This window comes from Mauremys mutica, chromosome 18 (genome assembly GCF_020497125.1).
Source record: "Mauremys mutica isolate MM-2020 ecotype Southern chromosome 18, ASM2049712v1, whole genome shotgun sequence".
Lineage (NCBI taxonomy): Eukaryota > Metazoa > Chordata > Testudines > Geoemydidae > Mauremys > Mauremys mutica.
In genome coordinates this window covers 13524226-13543556 of record NC_059089.1, presented here as the reverse complement: position 1 = coordinate 13543556, position 19331 = coordinate 13524226, and the positions used below count along the sequence as shown (strand labels likewise).

The following is a 19331-nucleotide window of genomic DNA, read 5'->3' as shown; positions in this document are numbered from 1 at the left end:
GACATTGGGGCTATGGTGATTTACACCAGCTGAGGATCTGATCCTGGAATCCCAGCTGCACTAGAGCTGTGAGACGTCTCATCCTCTTTCTCCCCCTTCACCCAGACACACACGTGTGAGGAATTGTAAATCCTAGTGATGACGGTGCATTAACACTATGTCTACACTGAAAACGCTACAGTGTAGACACTCAGGGCTAGTCTGAACTTAAAATGGTTCAGCTGTAGGGCTTCAGTGAAGATGGTCTCTACACCGATGGGAGGGCTTCTCTCGTTGATATAGACAATCCACCTCCCCGTGAGGTGGTAGCTAGATTCTCCCGTCGACCAAGTGCTGTCCACACCAGGGGTTAGGTTGGTTTAACTGCGTCGCTCAGAGGTGTAGATTTTTCACACCCCTTGGTGATCTGGTTATACTGACCTGATTTCCTAGTGTAGACCTGGCCTCACTGCTGCAGCAGGAGGGGTTCTCCCCAAGAGGCAATAGCTACGTCAGGAGAAAAAATCTTCCATCGACCCAGTGCTCTCTACTCTGGAGGTAAGGTCAGCATAGCCTTGTCTCATAGGGGGGTGACTTTCATAACCCTGAGGGACATAGCTTTGCTGATTCAGGACCCAGTGTCGACCAGCCCTAATACAAAGAGACCCAAGAGATGTATGAAACATGGGCAGGAAATAACAATGGGAGTGACTCTGTGACCTAGGGCAAGGCACTTCACCTCCCTGTGCCTCAGTGTCCCGTCAGAAAAGCAGCGTGATTATCTCTGCTTCCCCTAGGGTGTTACGGGGATGAGTTAATATTTGGAGAACACTTTGAAGAAGAAAAACACCCTGTACGTGCTTAGTGCTCTCAACCCCCTCTGACAGGAATCGAATTGGAAGAACACATTCAGCCCTGAAATCTTTGCTTCCTGCAAAATGGACTGTTGATGTGGCTCTAAGCCAGAGGTGGGCAAACTACAGCCCGTGGGCCACATCTGGCCCGCGACCGCGAGACCGTCCTGCCCGGCCCCTGAGCTCCTGGCCCCGGAGGCTCGCCCTGGCCCTTCCCCGCTGTTCCCCCTCGCCCACAGCCTCAGCTCGCCGTGCCGCCGGCGCAGTGCTCTGGGCGGTGGGGCTGTGAGCGCCAGGGGCAGCGTAGCTGCAGAGCCAGGCCTGGCCCGGTCTCTGTCCTGCATGGTAGTGGCGGCAGCAGCATGTCCCAGCCTCAGCCGGGCGGCGCAGCTGTCGCACCGCCAGCCACTGGTGCTCCAGGCAGTGCGATAAGGGGCCAGGGAGCGGGGGGGGGGTGATAGAGGGCAGGGGAGTTCGGGGTGGTGGTCCGGGGCGGGGGTGTGAATAGGGGTCAGGGAGGTTGGGGGGAAACGGGGTTGAATGAGGGCAGGGGTCCTGGGAGGGCAGTCAGGAAGGATGGGGGTTGGATGGGGTGGTAGGGGGCAGTCAGGGACAGAAGAGGTGGTTGGATGGGGCAGGGGTCCTGGGAGGGGCGTCAGGAATGAGATGAGGTGTTGGATGGGGTGGCGGAGGTCCGGGGGCAGTCAGGGGACAGGGAGCGAGGGTGTGTGGATGGGGCAGGAGTCCCAGGGGGGTCTGTCAGGGAACAGAAGGGGTTGGATGGGGCAGGAGTCCTGTGGGGGGGGGAAGATAGGAGGTGGGGGCTGGGCCACGACCCCCTCCCCTAACTGGCCCTCCATACAACTTACGAAACCAGATGCGGCCCTCAGGCCAAAAAGTTTGCGCACCCCTGCTCTAAGAGGTGAGATTTTCAAAAGTGCCTTAGTGACCATTGAAAGTCAGTGGGACTTGTGTTCCTAAGTCACTTAGGACCAGTTTTTCAAAGGTATTTAAGCACCTAAAGATGCAGACAAGTGCCTAGTGAGGTTTTCAAAAGCATTTTAGGCATCTAGGTACTTCTGAAAATCCAACTAGGTGCTTATCTGAATATTTAGAGGCCTAAATATCTCTGAAAATCTGGCCTTTCAGCACATTTGAAATCCCACCCTCTTGTCTTCCCCCTAAAATGGGTTACTGGACGCCGCAAACAACCCAACCAGTCACTGTAGCATTGGAAGCAGAAGCCCTGTGTGGTGGGTAGGAATTATGTTCACTGGGTGGAATTCACCCCTGCACAGAGGGCCGTAACTAGGCCAATGAAACAGTGTAGCTTCAATGACAGAGCATATTTCACATAAATATTTCATGTAAAACGTTCCATCTCGTTATCCCCCTTTGGCCACCTGTAGGGTCTGCTCGGTCTCCAGTTCTAACAGTGCCTTTTCTCTCCAAGGGAAGAAGCGATGTTGTCCACCTACTTCGAAACCATCAATGACCTGCTCTCTTCCTTTGGGCCGGTCCGAGACTGCTCACGCAACAACGGTGGCTGCACCCGTAACTTCAAGTGTGTGTCGGACCGCAAAGTGGACTCCACAGGCTGTGTGGTATGTATGCCACGGGGTGATGGGTGCTCTAGAGAGATGGTGTGTTGTCGAGGGTGCCCTGGCTGGGAGTTACTTGTTCTTTGTCCATGGATGCGGGTAAGGGAATCTCTGTTGCCTTTTTGGGCAGCGGAACTGTGTGTCTGTCTGTCTCTCTTTCCTTTTCTCTCCTCCTCCTTTCTCTCTCTCCTCCTTGTCCCACCTTTGTCTTCTCTGTCTCTCTCTTGCCTTGCTCTGTGGGAGCAGACTGCTCTGGCCTTAGCTGGACAGATGCCCCAAGGGTCCTGTGGAAAGTCAACACGTCTGGTAGAATGGTCTGAGCTGCGGGGAGGGGTGGGGGCCACTGGGGAAATGCCCCCACCCCCACCCTGCTGGCTGCACCGAATGCCACAGGTGCGAATTCTGCCTCAGGAATGAGCAATCTGTTCTCCAGCCCAACGGCGCCCCCAGAGATACAGCGGAGGACTCGGGAGCTTAAAGGAGCAATGCAGAGTCAATTGTCATGTACTTCCCAAAGTTTCATGGACTGGACAAGGACTTTGCTCTCTCCTCCATCGCCCACATGCTTCCCAGCTTTCTGGGAACTCCTCCCTCATCCACTGTGCCCCTCCCAAAGCCCTGCCACCTCTTTGGCCCCAGTGGGTAGCCTCTCTTCAGGGTGGTTTCCCTTCGGAGGAGAAACTGATGCTAGAGGGAGGTGTTTCTTTGGTGCAATCCTGTTTGTTTACCAAGAACACACACAAAGTCCTGCTTCCCCAAACACAGTAGGAACAAACAACAACAGGCAGTTTCCTTGCTCAGAAATCTGAGTCTGCCTCTCCAGCAAGTTCTGCGCCGAAAAGAAGCCCCATCTCTCAGCTCCTCCCAGGGCCACACTCACCCCTGCATCTCTCGCTTTCTGCTTCTCACGCACGCACAGTCACAGCTTGCCAAACAATCCCCCTAGTCCCTGCATTTGCAACCAATCCCCTGGAAATCCCAGGGCCCAGGCTGCTTAACTCTGCTCAGGTTTTGCCAGGCAGCCCAGTGCCTTGGGCAATAGCTTCTCATTCTTTCCAGCTCTCATTACTTGAACAGGCATAATTGCTCTTTTCATTAAGCCTGAAAGAAGGGTGCTTAGTGCACCTATTGACTTTATCCAGGTCTGTGATTGATGGCAGCCGTTAACACCTTCCAGCATCACAATCCTCTCCAAGGGAATCTTGTTGCTGTAGGTTGATTTTTAACACTACTGCGGGGGATGGGGAGGTTTTCTTGTGCAACAGAGTCACCTGGCAACCTTGGAGAATCAGTCGTCTTCTTTCTGTAAAAAGAGCCTGAAAACAACAAGCTGATTGAAGTGGGATCCTTCTCCTAGCGCTCACAGCAGAGCACTTGCGTCATTACACACTTTACACAAACACACACTCACTGACAGTGACACTCTCTGTCACTGGCACACAGGGCCAATCTGGAACTCATCACACACACACACACACACCAGATTGCCAGTGATAATGACACTCCTCTGTGTGTATACACACTCTCTGTCACCTCAGCACGTGTGTACACACACACATACACACACACAGAGTCATCTCCCTACACACACACACACACACACACGCTGGTTTTCATGCATGCATGTCTTTCTCATAGTCACACTCAGTCTCTCTCTCACACACATGTGCACAACCTTAGATGCTTCTCCGAACCCCTCCATCACCCCCTCTCCAAACCCGCCCTATTCCCTGCAGCAGCCTTCTCCGGCCCCCTCCTCGGCTCTCTGGAAGCAGGAGTGAAGCGTCTCTTTGTTGAAGATGTTTATACACGGGAGCCGGGAAAGGTCAGCTTGGAGTGGCGCCGTCTCTGGGTGGCTCTTAACATGGCTCCCCCACCCCCAAATGCTCGTTCAGCACATTTAGCGTGGCCACCTAATAGCACTGGTGTGTTACAGGCAGCACTTTACAATGTGGGTCATTACACAGCTGGTTTCCCTTCCTCGCTTCGTGGTTTTTTTTGTTTTTTTTTTTGTTGGTCTGTCTCTCTCTCTCTCTCTCTTGCCATTTCACCCTGAAAAGTAATGCACCTCCCAGATATTGTCAGCAACAACCCTGGCTCTGATTGCCGTGCGCCACAGAGAAGCGCCGCCAAGACGCCGCCTTTTAAAAGTCAAGACGTATTAAGATAGAAATTGTCAATAAATTACAGGCCTGGCTCTCCCTGCGTGCGCCCATGAAGCAGTGCCCATTAAAATCCATGTCACTCAGGGAAAATGGGGCTTCTTTCCCTTCCTCGACCCTGCTCCTAATGGCTACGTTTAGGCTATAATTAACGGGAACAAAACACGGGAGGGCCGGGGAAGGGATGGAGAATCAGCGTGAGCAGTCGCCTTGGAGTGCAAACCCTGATAGCTGCCGGGGAGAGACAGAGCAGCCTCCATGTGGGTGTAAAATGCTGCTGGGTGGGAGTGGGGAGCTGGAAGGGCCGGGGTGCTTGCTGTTCTTAGGCTCCCCGCCACCCCTCCGCACACACTCCTGCTTGCTTCCTTTGTTCTTTGCTTCCAGCGTGCGGCCCTGGTGTGGGACGAACAGGGCTAGCCTTGGACTGGTGAGTCACCGGTGGAGTCCATTCTGCTCCCCTCACCAGTCCGATGAGGAAACGCTTGTGTTGCAATGGAAGGTGCTAGAGGCACGAAGCTTTAGTCTCCCCACCCTCTTCCGTTCCTCTCTCTTGTCATCTCTCTGCTTCTCTTCCTCTCTCCCTCCTGCTTGCAGAAATAGAAAACCAATCTATGGTGGGTTGCAAAGGACTCCATGCTGTGCCGGGGCTGGCACCGATCCTCCTCTGTCCAGACAACTTTCCTGCTTAGCAAGGGAGGTGGGACTGGTTCTGGGGCAAGCGCGAACTTTCTAGATCTGGACTGTCTCATGCTGCTCCACTCAGGGGTGCTGGAACAACGTGTGTAGTGGGGGTGCTGAGAGCCATTGAAGCAAACTGTATCCCCTGTATATAATGGAAACCGCTCCAAGCCAGGGGGTGCTGCAGCACCCCCCGAACCGCTAGTTCCACTCATGGAGCCCAGTGGAAGCCCTGCTGAGCTATTTGCACGGGAAATGCAGGGCTGGTCACGGCCCTGATGTGATTTCAGTCAAGTTGTTTGAGTTCCCCCTTTGGGAGACATTCCAGAGCTGATTCTCGCTCCCTCGACCTTTTTGGAAATTGTCTGTCTGTCTTCTCTGTTTAAATCTCAATGAGAGATTGACTTGGGAGTCCGGAGGAGAAGCAAAACTGGCTCAATGAGCAGGCAAATTGGTATCAGCTGATGAATGATCTGGAAAGCTAAGAAATGCTGAGGGACAGAGCGCCCGTGACTATTGGCTGGTGGTTGGCGCTGTGATCAGCGATAGGACATCGCTGGGGCTGAAATGTGCCCCCCCCCAGAGGATTCTGGTAAAAGCAGAGCTGTGAGATTTCTCCCTGGAGAAGGGGCTTGGGCTGCAGTACTCTTGCCAAGGATTTTACTAGGAGAGATTTCAGGACTGGAGTACAGAGTTGGAGATCAGCTGACAAAGCCCATAGAATTTCACCTTCATGGTAAGGGGAGGCTGGTGAGAATCCTGCTGCTGAGCAGACAGAGATGCCTCTAATAATCCCCTCTCTGGTTCTCTTTCACTGAGCTTTCCCCTCTGTGAGAGGTTATAAAAGGGAAGTGATGTATCCGAACCCCCGAAACGATCTCTTCCTGCCATACCAACCCCTCTGCAGCGGAGAGCACAAAGATTTACTGAGGCGGCGAAGGCCAGTCACTCAGACATGTAGGGAGGGGGCCAGATGGGTCCCCATTCACAACTTCCTGTTGATTGGGGAAGAGGAGCGAATGTTCTTGCGGTTCAGGCACTGAGCTGGGACTCAGGAGAGCTGGGTTTAATCCAGTCCTTGAGCTCCCGCTGGGGAGCGGGGTCTGGGTCTTGCCCTGCTCCGGCGCTCCAGCCAGGGAGCAGGATCGGGGGCTGCTCCACACAGCTCCTGGAAGAAGTGGCGTGTCCCCTCTTTGGCTCCTACGGGTAGGGGCAGCCAGGAGGCTCTGCTCCGCACACTGCCCCCGCCCCAAGCACCACCCCTACAGCTCCCATTGACCGGGGACTGTGGCCAATGGGAGCTGCAGGGGCGGCACCTATGGATGGGACAGCATGCAGCAGAGCTGCCTGGCTGCACTGCTGGGTAGGAGCTGGCAGGGGGACATGCCGCTGCTTCTGGGAGCTGCTTGAGGTAAGCGCTGCCAGGAGTTTGCACCCCTGAGCCATCCCCCTTGCGCCCCAACCCCTTGCCCCAGCTCTGATCTCCCTTGCTGCCCTCCAAACCCCTCATCTCCTGGAGCACCCTCCTGCACCCCAAACCCCTCATCCCTAGCCCCACCCCAGAGCCCGCACCCCCAACTGGAGCCCTCACCCCCTCCCGCACCCCACCCCCAATTTCTTGAGCATTCAGGGCCCACCATACAATTTCCATACCCAGATGTTGCCCTCAGGCCAAAAGGTTTGCCCACCCCTGTTTTAGACAGAGGGGGAATTGGTCCTAGCCTCCTGGTCGGCATACAGGCCTTAGCTTGGCCTGTCTTGAGCTACCCCTGCTATTTTCATATCAAAATGATGCAATATTCCTGAGGTGCTGGAAGGCAGTGTTGCAAAATGGTTTAATTTAAGAATGTAGCTGTTGCATTAGAGATATCGGCTGTGCAATACAGGATCAGTGGCCCATCACATCCGGTCTCTTCCTTCCAGCACAAGCTAAAGATGCAGTTCCAGTGGAAGGCGGTGGGGCCCGTAGCTATGAATCGAGCTGGTTGAAACATGGAATTTCCATTCCACTGGGAATTCCTGACATTTCATACTTTCCCAAATCCAAACCGAATGTTGAAATTTCAAATGTTACCATGAAATGGAAATTGTGAAATAATTTTGTTCCCAAAACAGAGAAAAAACCTGGTTGAAACATTTTGTTTTGGCTCCATCCTTTCATGTTTTATGTTGTCATACCATAAAAGTCAAAATGACAAAGTGGAAACAAAACATTCTGATAATTTCCTTTCAACATTTCGATGAAATTGATACATTCCTGAGAAAACTTTCGATTTTGTCAACTCAGTATCTTCCAGTGGAAAAGTGTTCCATCAGCAAATGTTTTACCAGCTCTCCTTGCTCCAGCACAAGCTAACAATGATGTTTCAGAGAAAGTTGGGTTGGGTTTGCAATTATAATGAAAGAAACTTGGATTTTCAGTTCCTTGGAAATTCTGGCATTTCAAAATTGTCCTTCATCTTGAATCAGAACAAAGTATCAACATTTCAAAACTTATCACGAAACAAAAATTCTGAAATATTTTGTTTCAGAAACATCAAAGTAACCTCCTTGAGGTATTTCAGTTTGGGAAGGTCAAAACCTTTCATTCTGACGTTATCCTTTTGGCTTTTATGTGGTATCATTATATTGCAACATACACGTTGAAACAATAAAGTGGAAACAAAATGTTTCAATAATTTCCTGTCAAAATTTTTGATGAAATGGGGCGTTTCCACAAAAATGTTTCCATTTCTTTGAATCAGCATTTTTGGACAGAAAACAGTTCAGTCAGAAAAATTTCTACTAGTTCTAGTTATTATGCACCTAGCCAGTTATACAGAGATGCACATGGGGGCAGTGAAGGATTCCTTCCTGATCCCTATAATGTTCATCTACCATCCTGAAACATGTGATTATTTAATTGTATTGTGGGAACACTGAGGAACCCCAGTCATAGACCAGAACCCCACTGTGCTAGGTGCTGTACAAACAGAACAAAAACATGCTCCCTGCCCCCAAACAACTTACAATCCCCGATTCCTCTTATTTTCCTTATTAGCTACCAGTGTTAGTAATGATGAGAAAAGTGGCCAAGTATGAGCTAAAACAAGCCTAAATTTACAGTAGCTAAAGTAAGCATGTGTCAGAGCTCCCAGATGTCGCTGGAAATATTTCAGAACAGTAACAGAATGGAAAGAAGCAACTGCTAAACTGAGGTGGCTCACAAGGAGCAGTTTGACGGGAGATGGGTGGCCAGCCCGTTTCCCATGGGGGTTGAACCAAGGGATTGTCAACACAGGGGCGAATAGCAGCTGAAGACCGGGCAGAGGTTGGCACATCGTGGTGCCGCAAATGGGCCCGGCTCAGTCCCTGATGCACATAGAAGTGTAACAAAGGGGCAAAGCTGCTTGGCCATTTAAGTGCTGGGAAAAGGGATTGTGTGGCCTGGACCTCACTGCCAGGTCTGGAAAGGGCTTGTTAAATTAAAGAGTAAATAAAAATAAATAACTGGTAAAAGTATGGGAAGTTCCCAGCCTGCTCTGACCAGAGTGCACACATGCCGTATGAATCCAAGCGAGGCCCCTTTCTGGGCTCTGCCTTGATTGATCCTTTTAACAGCAAAGCCGACATTTTCTGCTCAGCTCTCCCAAGGGTTTTCTTTGCCAGGGTCACTTTGTCCCAGAACCACCTCCTTCTGCTCCCGCACACATGCAGGCTGCAGCTCTTTGGATCCACTGGCTAGCACGATTCAGCAGAAATTATGGTGCATCTTTGTGCAAGATTCAAACACCTGCTCTCAGGGTGACTTAGCAGACAAACACTGTGTCCCCGGGCAGATTCTTAGAGCCAGCCAACCTCTCCTATGCTGGTTGTAAGGAAACACAACCCAGTGTATTTCAGCTGCCACTCTAACATCTAGACGGACCATTTTCTGGTACCCAGAAGGAAATCTGAGCAGGAATTCACATTTAGCTAATTTCTTTTGCTGGAGGAACTCAGAGTGATTTACACCCATTAATTAAGCCTCACAACGTGTTTGAAACAGGGAAGTATTTTTATCTCCAGTTCAAAGATGGGGAAACTGAGACACGGAGAGCGGGGCAGGGGGATGGGGGTCCGTGTAGTGATTTGCCCAAGATCACACAGGCCAGGTCTGATCCTTAGACGTGCTGAGCACCCACTGAATTCCATCCTGAGATGTCATGGACTTTCCCAAGCCCCCACTGGTAGCTTCAACATACACATACATTAGCTACCCAATAGTCCTCCAACATTAGGGGCCCAATCCTGCAGCTTTCCCTCATGAGCCGTTCAGTGAAACAAGGGGGGCAGGATCAGTCCAATGGATCTGTGAGTGTTCACGCTCCTAGGACCATGCCCTAAGTCAGTGACAGAGCTATCCACAGTACCTATGAGCCCCGGCTCCTAGTCATCTGCTCTAACGGGTCCATAAACTGCAGCATGAACATTTTAAAATTAGATATATATATATATAAAAATAAATGTGAGCTAGGAAGGAATGTGTCATTCTGTTTAATTTCCAAATCCATTACTGATTTCCCTGTGCTTGTTGTCCCTTGAGAGTATTCTGGGAAAGGCAAGATATTGCAACGTGTGATTAGAAGCTCGAGAGACAGATGGATTTGATAATCTAAAGCTAAAATAATGATTGATCATCCTGAAAAGGAAGAGGGGGAGGAGAAGAGTAAGGAAAATAGTGGCTGTTATTTCAGAAAACAGTTGCAACCTATTTCCCTCTGGCAAGAGTTGTTACCCTCCAGGAGGGTCCTGAGTATTAGTGGAAAAGCTGCAAACGGGACTGCCACAGCCAGTCAAGGTGATAACAAGCTCTGCAGACATCATTACTGTGGAGAGGGAGAGGCAATGATCTTCGCTGAGTGGAAGGGGAAGAGAGGGGGCTGGCAAAGAGGAAATGGGATTGTTTGTGCCCCTTACAGATGTGGCACACTCCGTTTCTAATTTTCTTTGGTGTTGAGTATCTTCCTTTTCTAGCAACAAGAGCGCCGGAGACAGATGAGAGCTGAGTGGCGGGGGGATGAAGGGAATACAGTTCAGTCACAGGAGAGAGGCGCAGCCGTTGGCCCTAGAACGGGGGAGCTTCTGTGGGGAAAGGTCTTGCACGCTCATGTATGTATGGCTGAGAAGAGACGGGATTCAGGGAGAAGGTTTGGGGTGACTTCCTAACTTGTGAATAGTGTCAGGGAAGAGCTGGGACACAAGTGGGTCCTTTCCTAGTGAGGGGATTCTGCCCAAGCTGACAGGCATCTGAAATTCACCTGCATGAACATTAACAGACCCCTCCACCCCGCTGACATAGAAGCGAGGAAGGATGGTGTAGTGTTGCTAGACTAGTACTTGGAAGGCCTGGGTTCGAGTCCCTGCTATGCTATGGATTTTCAGCATCAGTAAGCCTCTCCGTGCCTCGGTTCCTCATCTGTATAATGGGTATAACAGCACTGCCCTGCCTCCCAAGTGGGTTGTGAGGGATAAATATGTTACAGACCGGGGGTAGATGCTATGCTAATGTGGGAGACACACGTAGCTGTGATAGACAGGCAGGTTCGCTCGCCTCTCTGCTTCTGAGTGATGGCAGCAGCACCTCCTGCACAGTGTTCTTGGGGGCGGGCTAGGTACTGAGGTTTGCAAGAAAACTGCTTTTTCCTGCTCACAAGCCTGGAACAGGACTTCAGTAACTCAGCCAGAGGTTATGGGTCTGTTACGGGGGGGAAGTTCTGTGGTCTGTGTTGTGCAGGAGGTCAGACTAGATAATCATGATGGTCCCTTCTGACCTTAATGTCTAGGAGGACATTGGTGGGCTGTGGGAAGAGGGGGGAGGTGATCTTCCCACCAATGGAGGAGGCTGGAAGAGAGCTTCTCATCAGCTCAGGAAGGGCAGGCTCAGAGTGGGCACAGGTGGGTCTCTGGGCTCTCACTGTGGGGGATCATCGTGGTGATGGACATGTTTCTCCCGTGGCACAAGCCCACGTGGGGGTTCTGCCTTTGTGGTGACTGGAGGATTGAACCTGTACTGTTGGCTTGTTGTTTGGTAGTCAGTTGGCTGCGGAGCTGGGAGATGAGGTATTTTCCGGGCAAATGGAAGATACATTTCAGTGTTAGAGGGATATTAAATATAAAATGAGGTCTGATTAATTCTGGTGATTCTTAGCTGGGACACTGTCCCCACGGATACATGAATTATAGGCCTGCAGTTTTAAAGGGGCCTTAACCTGGCCTTTAATTCTGTGGCTGCAATCGATTGCAGCCACAGATGATGGCATATGGCTCTCCCACTGCCTGATCTGCAGGCGCCATCAGCCAGCGAGATGCCTGAGTGCTGTGATTTGCAGCGACTGCGAACTGTGCTCACGTTTCATTGCAGATGCAAATTTAGAGGCTGTTCAAAATTTGGCCCTAGAATATCTTGAAATCATGGTGCAAGTGCTACTGAGAACTCTGTCACCCTGTGAAAATCAATAGCAGAGACGCGTGCTGCTAGGAGCACTCAGGAGACTGGGCTCGGCAAGTACAATGGAAGGACCTTGGAAAGCAAAAATTCAGCCTCTCAGCAGCCATTGCCAGCCAAGTGTCTGAGGCCAGCATTGCTCCTGCAGCAGGACAGCACAGTACACAGAAGTGGCTGATGCTGTCTGGCTGTTGCGGTGCCCCTCCCAAGGTGTGCATTTTAGTCATGTAAGTGATGGTGGGTGAGATTTTCTAAAGAGACTAGTTCTCATGGGTTAGCTCCAGTTCTGGGCTGCCCACTTGAGATTCCTTAAAGGGCCCTGATTTTAAAGCTGGGTGAATTTTTTTCAGCACATTGTTCTCTCTCTCTCTCTCTCTCTCTCTCTCTCTCTCTCACACACACACACACACACACACACACACACACACACACACACACACACATATATATTTTGGGGGGATCTGAATCTTTTTACCACATTCAGATTGAATTCAGCAAATAGTTCTACTTGGGGGGGGAAATATTTTGAAAGAGTCAAAATGTGTGTTTTGATTTTAAAACTGACCAGTTTAAAACATGCTCAAAAAGTTGAAAAATACCTGAAACGGCCAAAATCAACATGAACTACCTGGGGGAGGGGTGGAGGGGAATAATGTGCAGTCAACTGAAACTTTTCCATTAACTGAAAATGAGTTAGAAAAAAAATAGTTTTGGGTCAATTTGGAACATTTTGGTTGATTTATAACATTTTTTTGTGTTTTCCAATTTGATGAACATTTTTTTTAAATTGTGTCCCTTCAAATCTAATTGGATTTTTTTTTTAAATTGGTTTGGCCCTGGAATCAAAACCTCCATTATTTGCTTAGCTCCAGTTCTGAGCACCCATCCTTTGAGGTGTCTCACGTTGGGCACCCAAAATGTGGAGTCACTTATGAAAACCTTGGCCATTGGGTTGCTTGAGTGACTTCACTGCTGCCCAAAGGTGCTTATATTGACAGCCCTGGAGACTGACACTCTGCCCTCCATCCTCCCCCCTGCCCCCGCTCCCCCCTGCCCCCATCAGGGCAGGCTTTCCTGAGCCAATAGGGTCACCATTTTGCACAAAGAAGTTAGTTCCATTTCCATGACTCGTTCAGCCCAGGAACTGTCAGCAGTGGGGCTCAGCAGGGCCACCTGTGGTGATGGATTTATAGCATGTGGATGTCACCTCCCATAAGAGGTCAGAAAGGATTTTTCTTCCCTGATGCACGATTGGCCAGATGTAAGGTGGTGTTTGTTTTGTTGTTGTTGTTGTTGTTCATTTGTTTTTTTCCGCTTCTTCTGAAGTGTCAGGAATTGGCCACCGCTGTATATGGGACACTGGATGGGGTGAACCAGTCTGCTCAGGGGGTCTAGAGAATCCTCTTTCTAGATGCCTGGTTGGTGTGTCTTGCTCACGTGCTCTGGGTCTTACTGATTGCCAGATTTGGGCTCAGAAAGGAATTTTCAGGCTAGATTTCAGGACTCCCTCCCCCCACCCCTTTCTGTGCAACACGGGGTGTGGGTCACCTGCTGAGTCCATCTCGGCTAATCAGTTCCCTGCCTCAGGCGTTGATGCACCTTGGTCTCTCCCATTCTCTCCCTGTGACACACAGTTTATTGTCCTGAGGACTGATATGCTTTAGTCCCAAGCCTGTGGGGTAGTTGGGTGGAAATGAATGGCCAGTAATATACAGGAGGTCTGACTAGATGATCCAATGGTCCCTTCTGGCCTTAATTTCAAGCTCTGAAGACACTGGAAAGTCCTTGGAGGCAACAGCTGGTCACTCTCAACCTGAGCTGCATTGAAACTGGTGATCTAGAAACTGGATCTTCCACGGCCAGTCTCCAGAGCCATTTGTTCCCTTGTTAAGTGCACTCTGGAATGCAAGCCATGTGTGGCTAATAATGCACATCTCCTAGACGTAAGCATCTAAATATACGTAGACACACAGACGTACGCTTGAGGAATTTGCATTGCTTGTCAGAGCAGATCAGATACATGCCAGGGCATGGCTGAGATCTCAGTAAAATGTTGTCGTGTGACAGAATGGCAGGAGCACCGAGAAGGGCTGTTTGTGTTGGGGCTGTGGGTGAGGAATGAATGCCTGCAGGGATTAATTATAGTCTGTGCCGTTTCTCACCACCACTGCAGCTTGTATCCAGTCCAACTCAGGTTGGTAGAGAAAGTTGTTACCATCTGGTAGCTCTTGGGTGGCTTGTGTGAAATGAAATTTGGTGGCTTCGGTCCAGTTCCCAGCCCTCAGCCCCCGTTGGTAATCTTGGCAAAGAGTGTAAAAGTCTGAGCTGACTCTACGGATCGGGGTGGGCAAACTTTTTGGGGGTTGCAAAACTGTATGGAGGGCCGGGTAGAGAAGGCTGTGCCTCTCCAAACAGCCTGGCCCCCACCCCCTCCCACTTCCCACCCCCTGACTGCCCCCCTCAGAACCTCCCACCCATCCAACCCCCCCTGCTCCTTGTCCTCTGACTGCCCCCTCCCGGAACCCCCCATCCCAACCACCCCTTGGGACTCCACCCCCTATCCAACTCCCCTGCTCCCAGTCCCCTGACTGCCCAGACCCCTATCCACACCCCTGCCCCCTGACAGGTCCCCCGGGACTCCACGCCTATCCAACCCTCTGTTCCCTGTCTCCTGACCCCTATCTGCACTCCCGCCCCATGAGACTCCCACACACACATCTTCCCCGTCCCCTGACTGCCCCCCAGAACCTCTCCCCCATCCAACTGCCCCCTGCTCCCTGTCCCCTGACTTCCCCCCGGGACCTCCCACCCCTTATCCAATCCCCTGGCCCCGGCCCCCTTACCATGCTGCTCAGAGCAGCACATCTGGCAGCCGCGCTGCCTGGCAGGAGCATGCAGCCCCGCCGCCCAGAGCGCTGCCTGTGCAGCGGCATGGCGGCAGGGGAGGGGGGACAGTGGGGGAGGGACCAGGGCTAGCCTCCCTGGCTGGGAGCTCGGGGGCCGGTCAGGATGGTCCCGCTGGCTGTAGTTTGCCCACCTCTGCTATAGAGTGTTCTCCTCTAGAGGTCAGGATTGAGTCACATGGGTAAGATTTCCCTGCTGCTGTCTGTGTCGTACCTGTTCTGTGAAGTATTTCAGTCTTTCCGGCTGCGAATCCGGCACGTTTCACCAGCCCCAAATCAGCACACCAAAGATTAGTAAAGGAGGAATGGCGGGGTTGGGTGGGCAAGGTGCATAGAGCAGCTGGTAAAAGAATTGAAACTGCATTGGCTCAAGCTTTCTTGCCTTTGCATTTAACCTCCTCCAGGGCTCCTTCCAGCAAAGCGCTTAAGCACATGCTTAACTTTAGAGCCACTGACATCGGTGCTTAGACTTGTATGTCTAAAGTTCAACGTGTGCTGGATCGGGACAGAGTGCTCAGCACCTGGCAGGGTTGAACCAACCCTTTGGATAGCCTCAGTCCAGCAAAGCACTTAGGCCCCAGTTCAGCAAGCAATGTAAGCACATGGCTACGTCCTTTCCTATTCAGGACAGCACTTAAGCATGGGCTTACCTTTAAACAGATGTTTAAATCTCATTGATGTCAGTTACCCAGAATAGGGGTTACTCACATGCTTACAGTCAGACATGTGCTTTGGTGACTTGGTGGATCAGGGAGCCAGTTCTTTGCTATCCCATGCACCACAAGCTCGGTATATGGCTCATCGGGCGTAAGAGCAATGTCAAATTCCCCCAGAACTGGTTTGGAAAGAGCGGAGTCCCCATGCTGCTGTTTGCTTCCACCACTGCCGGGCCATCCCTGGACACCAGCCCTCCTCTACATGGCAGGGAAGCTTTGCTGGGGGAAACTGGGCCTTCATCTCTTAAACATCTCCAACAAAAAGGCAGCTAATATTTAGAAAATGCAGCAGGATAATAAAAACGGGCAATTTACTCTCTGCAGAACCACTTTATTAAATATTCTTTTTTTTTTAAACTTAATAGTAAAAAAGGGAAGCCGAGCTGCAAAAACCCCGTCAGGCAATTTAGCTGGAGAGTCAGTTTCCTCTCGTCACTGGGATTCGTGTCAGTAATGAGGCATTTCTGATGTCTCCAGTGACCCCGGCACCCGTCTCCTTTCTAACGAGCTTTGCGAGTGTGGAAGAAAAGCATGCCTTTGCTTATTGAAATAAACAGGGACCGGTCCGTTCGCTCATTTCCCTGGGGAAACGGTCCCTATGGGGCTTTCAGTTGTCATTTTCTTTAAGCTCGTCTTCAAAGAGCTCCATCTCTTCTGCTTTGGATTTGATTATGAAGGACCTTGAAGGTGAGTCTAGACAGAGTCTCTTTCGTCCCAGAGTCCTAGCTGGCCAGTGGATTGAGCTGGGATCCAGAGAAAGGATGGGGCAACTTGCACAATGCTGAGTCACCTTAACGTTACTCAGGTGAATGGACCTTGGTTCTGGACTTTGTTCTAACCTTCAATTGATCGATGGTTGGGTGCTAATCTGCAAAAGGTGTTTGTTGTTGTTGGTATCACGCTAGCAACGAGGAATGGCAGTGAGGTTGGTTAGTGTGGTCTAGGGGTTAGAGCAGCAGCTGGGGAGGCAGGACTCTTGAATTCGATCCCCATGGTCTCGCTGTGTGGCCTTGGGCAAAGTCATTTAAAAACAGCAATTCAACGCCGAAATGTACCTGAGTAAAAATAGCACCTTCTTATTCAGCATCTCCGCTCCCCGTGCACACGCAGAGTCCTTTCTGCTGACCGGAGTGACAAAAATAGATGAGCTTCTCCTCCTGCTATACCTGCAGAGCTAACACATCTGAGAGCGAGTGAGCTGGAATCTATTCCACTGTGCATCATCAGCGGGGTTGTTTACCAAGTTGCAATCAGTGCCACCTGTGCAAACCTCTCGATGGCTGGGGGGTTGCCTGGGAGTATCTATTGGGTTTCTGGGACCTGGGCGGGCAGAAACCCGCCCAATGCTAAAGGATCCCCCGCCCCCAGCCTAAGGGGAGGATCTACAGGACCTAAGAACCCCACTGATTTCGGGGGACAACTAATAAAAGAACAGGGACAGGAGTGCGGTCAAAGGGTCATAAGAAGGGAGCCTGACGGAGGCACCGAGCAGAGAACCCCGGACAGCGCCCACTGCTCCTCGAAGGCGTCAAGGGAGCCAGTGGACGCCACCCAGAGGAACTCCGCCCGGATATGTGAACGGACTAAGGATCGGAAACAAGCCCCACAGTCACCGGAGTCTCCATCGGCCAACCTCCTCTCCCTGGTTGTGTGGGAGTAGCTCAGGGGTCTTATTTAGCCAGCAGAATCTTTCTCACTAGTTATGTTGCTCCAGAAGTCAGGAATCTAACTTGACTCTTGGATCCCAAGTGGAGATCGGGGTGGGAGGGAACAAAACACATTTGTTTGTTCTATAACCTGAGCAGTTTGGAGTGACGATAAACATGATCCCCTTTGGTGCGAGGTTTGCAGTCACTCTCTAACCTTTCCCTGCCTCAGTTTCCTGCTCTGTAGAAGGAGTCAGATAGTTGAACGACCTCCTGAGTTGAGATTTAATTATAGAAATGTTGTTAAAATGATCTTAGAGCATTGTTCATCCAAGGATCTAGACGTTTCAAGTATTCCGCTTAGTGTTAATGATTTCAGGGGTTCTGTTCCCATCTCTGCCACCGGCCTGCTGGGAGGCCTTGGACAAGTCACTGCACGCTCTGTGCCTCAGTTTCCCTGTATGTAAAATGGTGATGATGATACTGACCTCCTTTGTAAAGTACTTTAAGATCTTTGGATGAAAAGCATTACAGGAGCTAAGAAGGCATTAGCCCTTATGAGGATGATTTTGTTGGACTGCTAGTGGATTGTAGAAGCTATTAGTCTATATGGAGAAAATAGATTAATTACTGATTTGTTGCAGGTGTTTAATTGCATTAGCTGGCTGGCAGGATACAGAATGCCATCCCCTGCCTACCTCCACCCTTCACGGCATGGTTACAGCAGGTGAATTGGTGAGGGTTGTGTCACCAGTGATCGCCCAGACAGAATTATTGGCTGAGTTGGCTATTGATTTTCTAATCATTTTCAGCTGTTGTTCCCCCCTCATCCTGTGTCACTGCAGAGGCAGATCGCAAATTGAACTGCAGCTGGATTGATGTGGGATTGATTAGAACTCACAGTAATTATCGGGTCTCTACTGCTCAAGCCAGACAGATGAATGTTAGCAATAATGGATATGGTTCTTTATCAAAGTGCAGAAAATGCACACCAAGTACTGTGTGCATAAGGGTGCAGAGACCAGCCCTCCAGAGCAGCTTATCCTGTGCACAGAGGTGTCTAAATAAAACCTGTGGACACATAATATATGGTCCACAGCTGCTCTTCTCATGCTGGGTAAGGACAGTTTTGGGGTAAGGGCAAATTTGATCAGCTGCAGAGTTTTATTGGTGACAGACAAGCAACAAAGTTCCATTCTTCTATCAAGGAAGATACAAGTACAATTATGAGGGCATGATTCTGGGAGGTGCTGAGTGCCCTGTTGACTGCAGAGAAACACCCACCGGCTTTCCCTGGAAATCGGTGATGTAATGATTAAGTGTGTTTGAGGTCATTGAGTTTAAGGCCAGAAGGGACCCCCCGCTCACCCAAGTAGACCTCCTGTATTTCACAGGCCACTAAACACCACCCAGCCACCCCCACACCAAGCCAGACAATTAGCCAGATCAAAGCATGAGCCCTCAGGAGACTAAACTATTGCATACCACAGGCAGAGAACAGGAGGTTAATAGAAAAAGCTAATTTAAAAAAAAAAAGAGAACAACAGAGATCCATGCATATGCAGCCGTCTGGCACGGGGAAGGTTGCTACACTACAAGCCTGCCCTCTCTCTGAATAGAATATACTGACACATTCCCTGTATCGATGGCCAGCTCCACCCTTGTGATCTCGCTGGATGGAGATCAAGAGACCAAGCTCCTTGAGCGCTGCCTGCCCAGAGAACGTGCCGAGCCGAAATTACAGCACTTAGTCCATGAGTAGGGTTCTCCACGAGGCATTCCGGAAACCCAGGTGCATTATCCCGGCCAGCTCCATGGTCCCCTCCCTGCTGGTCCCTGCTTGGTAGACTCAAGGGGCCAGAGCCTCAGTTGCTATAAATTGGTGTGTCTCCCTTGAAGTCAGTGGATTTACACCTGCTGAAGATTTGACTCTCCTGGTCCTTGAGCAATCTTGAGCCCAGAGATTAATGGTGTCCAGCCTCTTGCGTTAACCCACATTAACCCTTTGTGGCTTTTTGACCCTCTGTAAGTGGAGAGATTTATGATTCTTCTAGCACCTCCAAGGTGGAGGAGTTGGTCCGTTAGCTCAAGCAACTGTCTCTCGTGTTTAGATCCAGAGGGATCAGGTCCAGTCCCTGTGGACGAACCATCGTAACACGGGGAAGGGGAGCTCCTTGCAGCAACCTCTCCCTAGGTCGGTGGAAGAATTCTTCCGTCGGCCTAGCTACCACCTCTTCAGGACATGGATTACCGGTGCCTATGGGAGAACCCTTCCCATTGCTGCGGGGAGTGTCTGCACAGCAGCTGTGCTGCTGTAGCATTTCAA

At 50.7% G+C, this 19331-nt stretch overlaps 1 protein-coding gene across 8 annotated transcripts in view; it reads left to right on the top strand.

Moving 5' to 3' along the window:
* Positions 1–19331, top strand: part of ASTN2 (astrotactin 2) — a 614387-nt gene that overhangs the window by 327003 nt on the left and 268053 nt on the right. For all 8 annotated transcript variants that reach the window (XM_044992620.1, XM_044992622.1, XM_044992619.1 and 5 more), the window contains one exon: positions 2287–2437. In XM_044992620.1, the coding sequence (XP_044848555.1) occupies positions 2287–2437 (151 nt within the window). The remainder of the gene's footprint in view (positions 1–2286; positions 2438–19331) is intronic.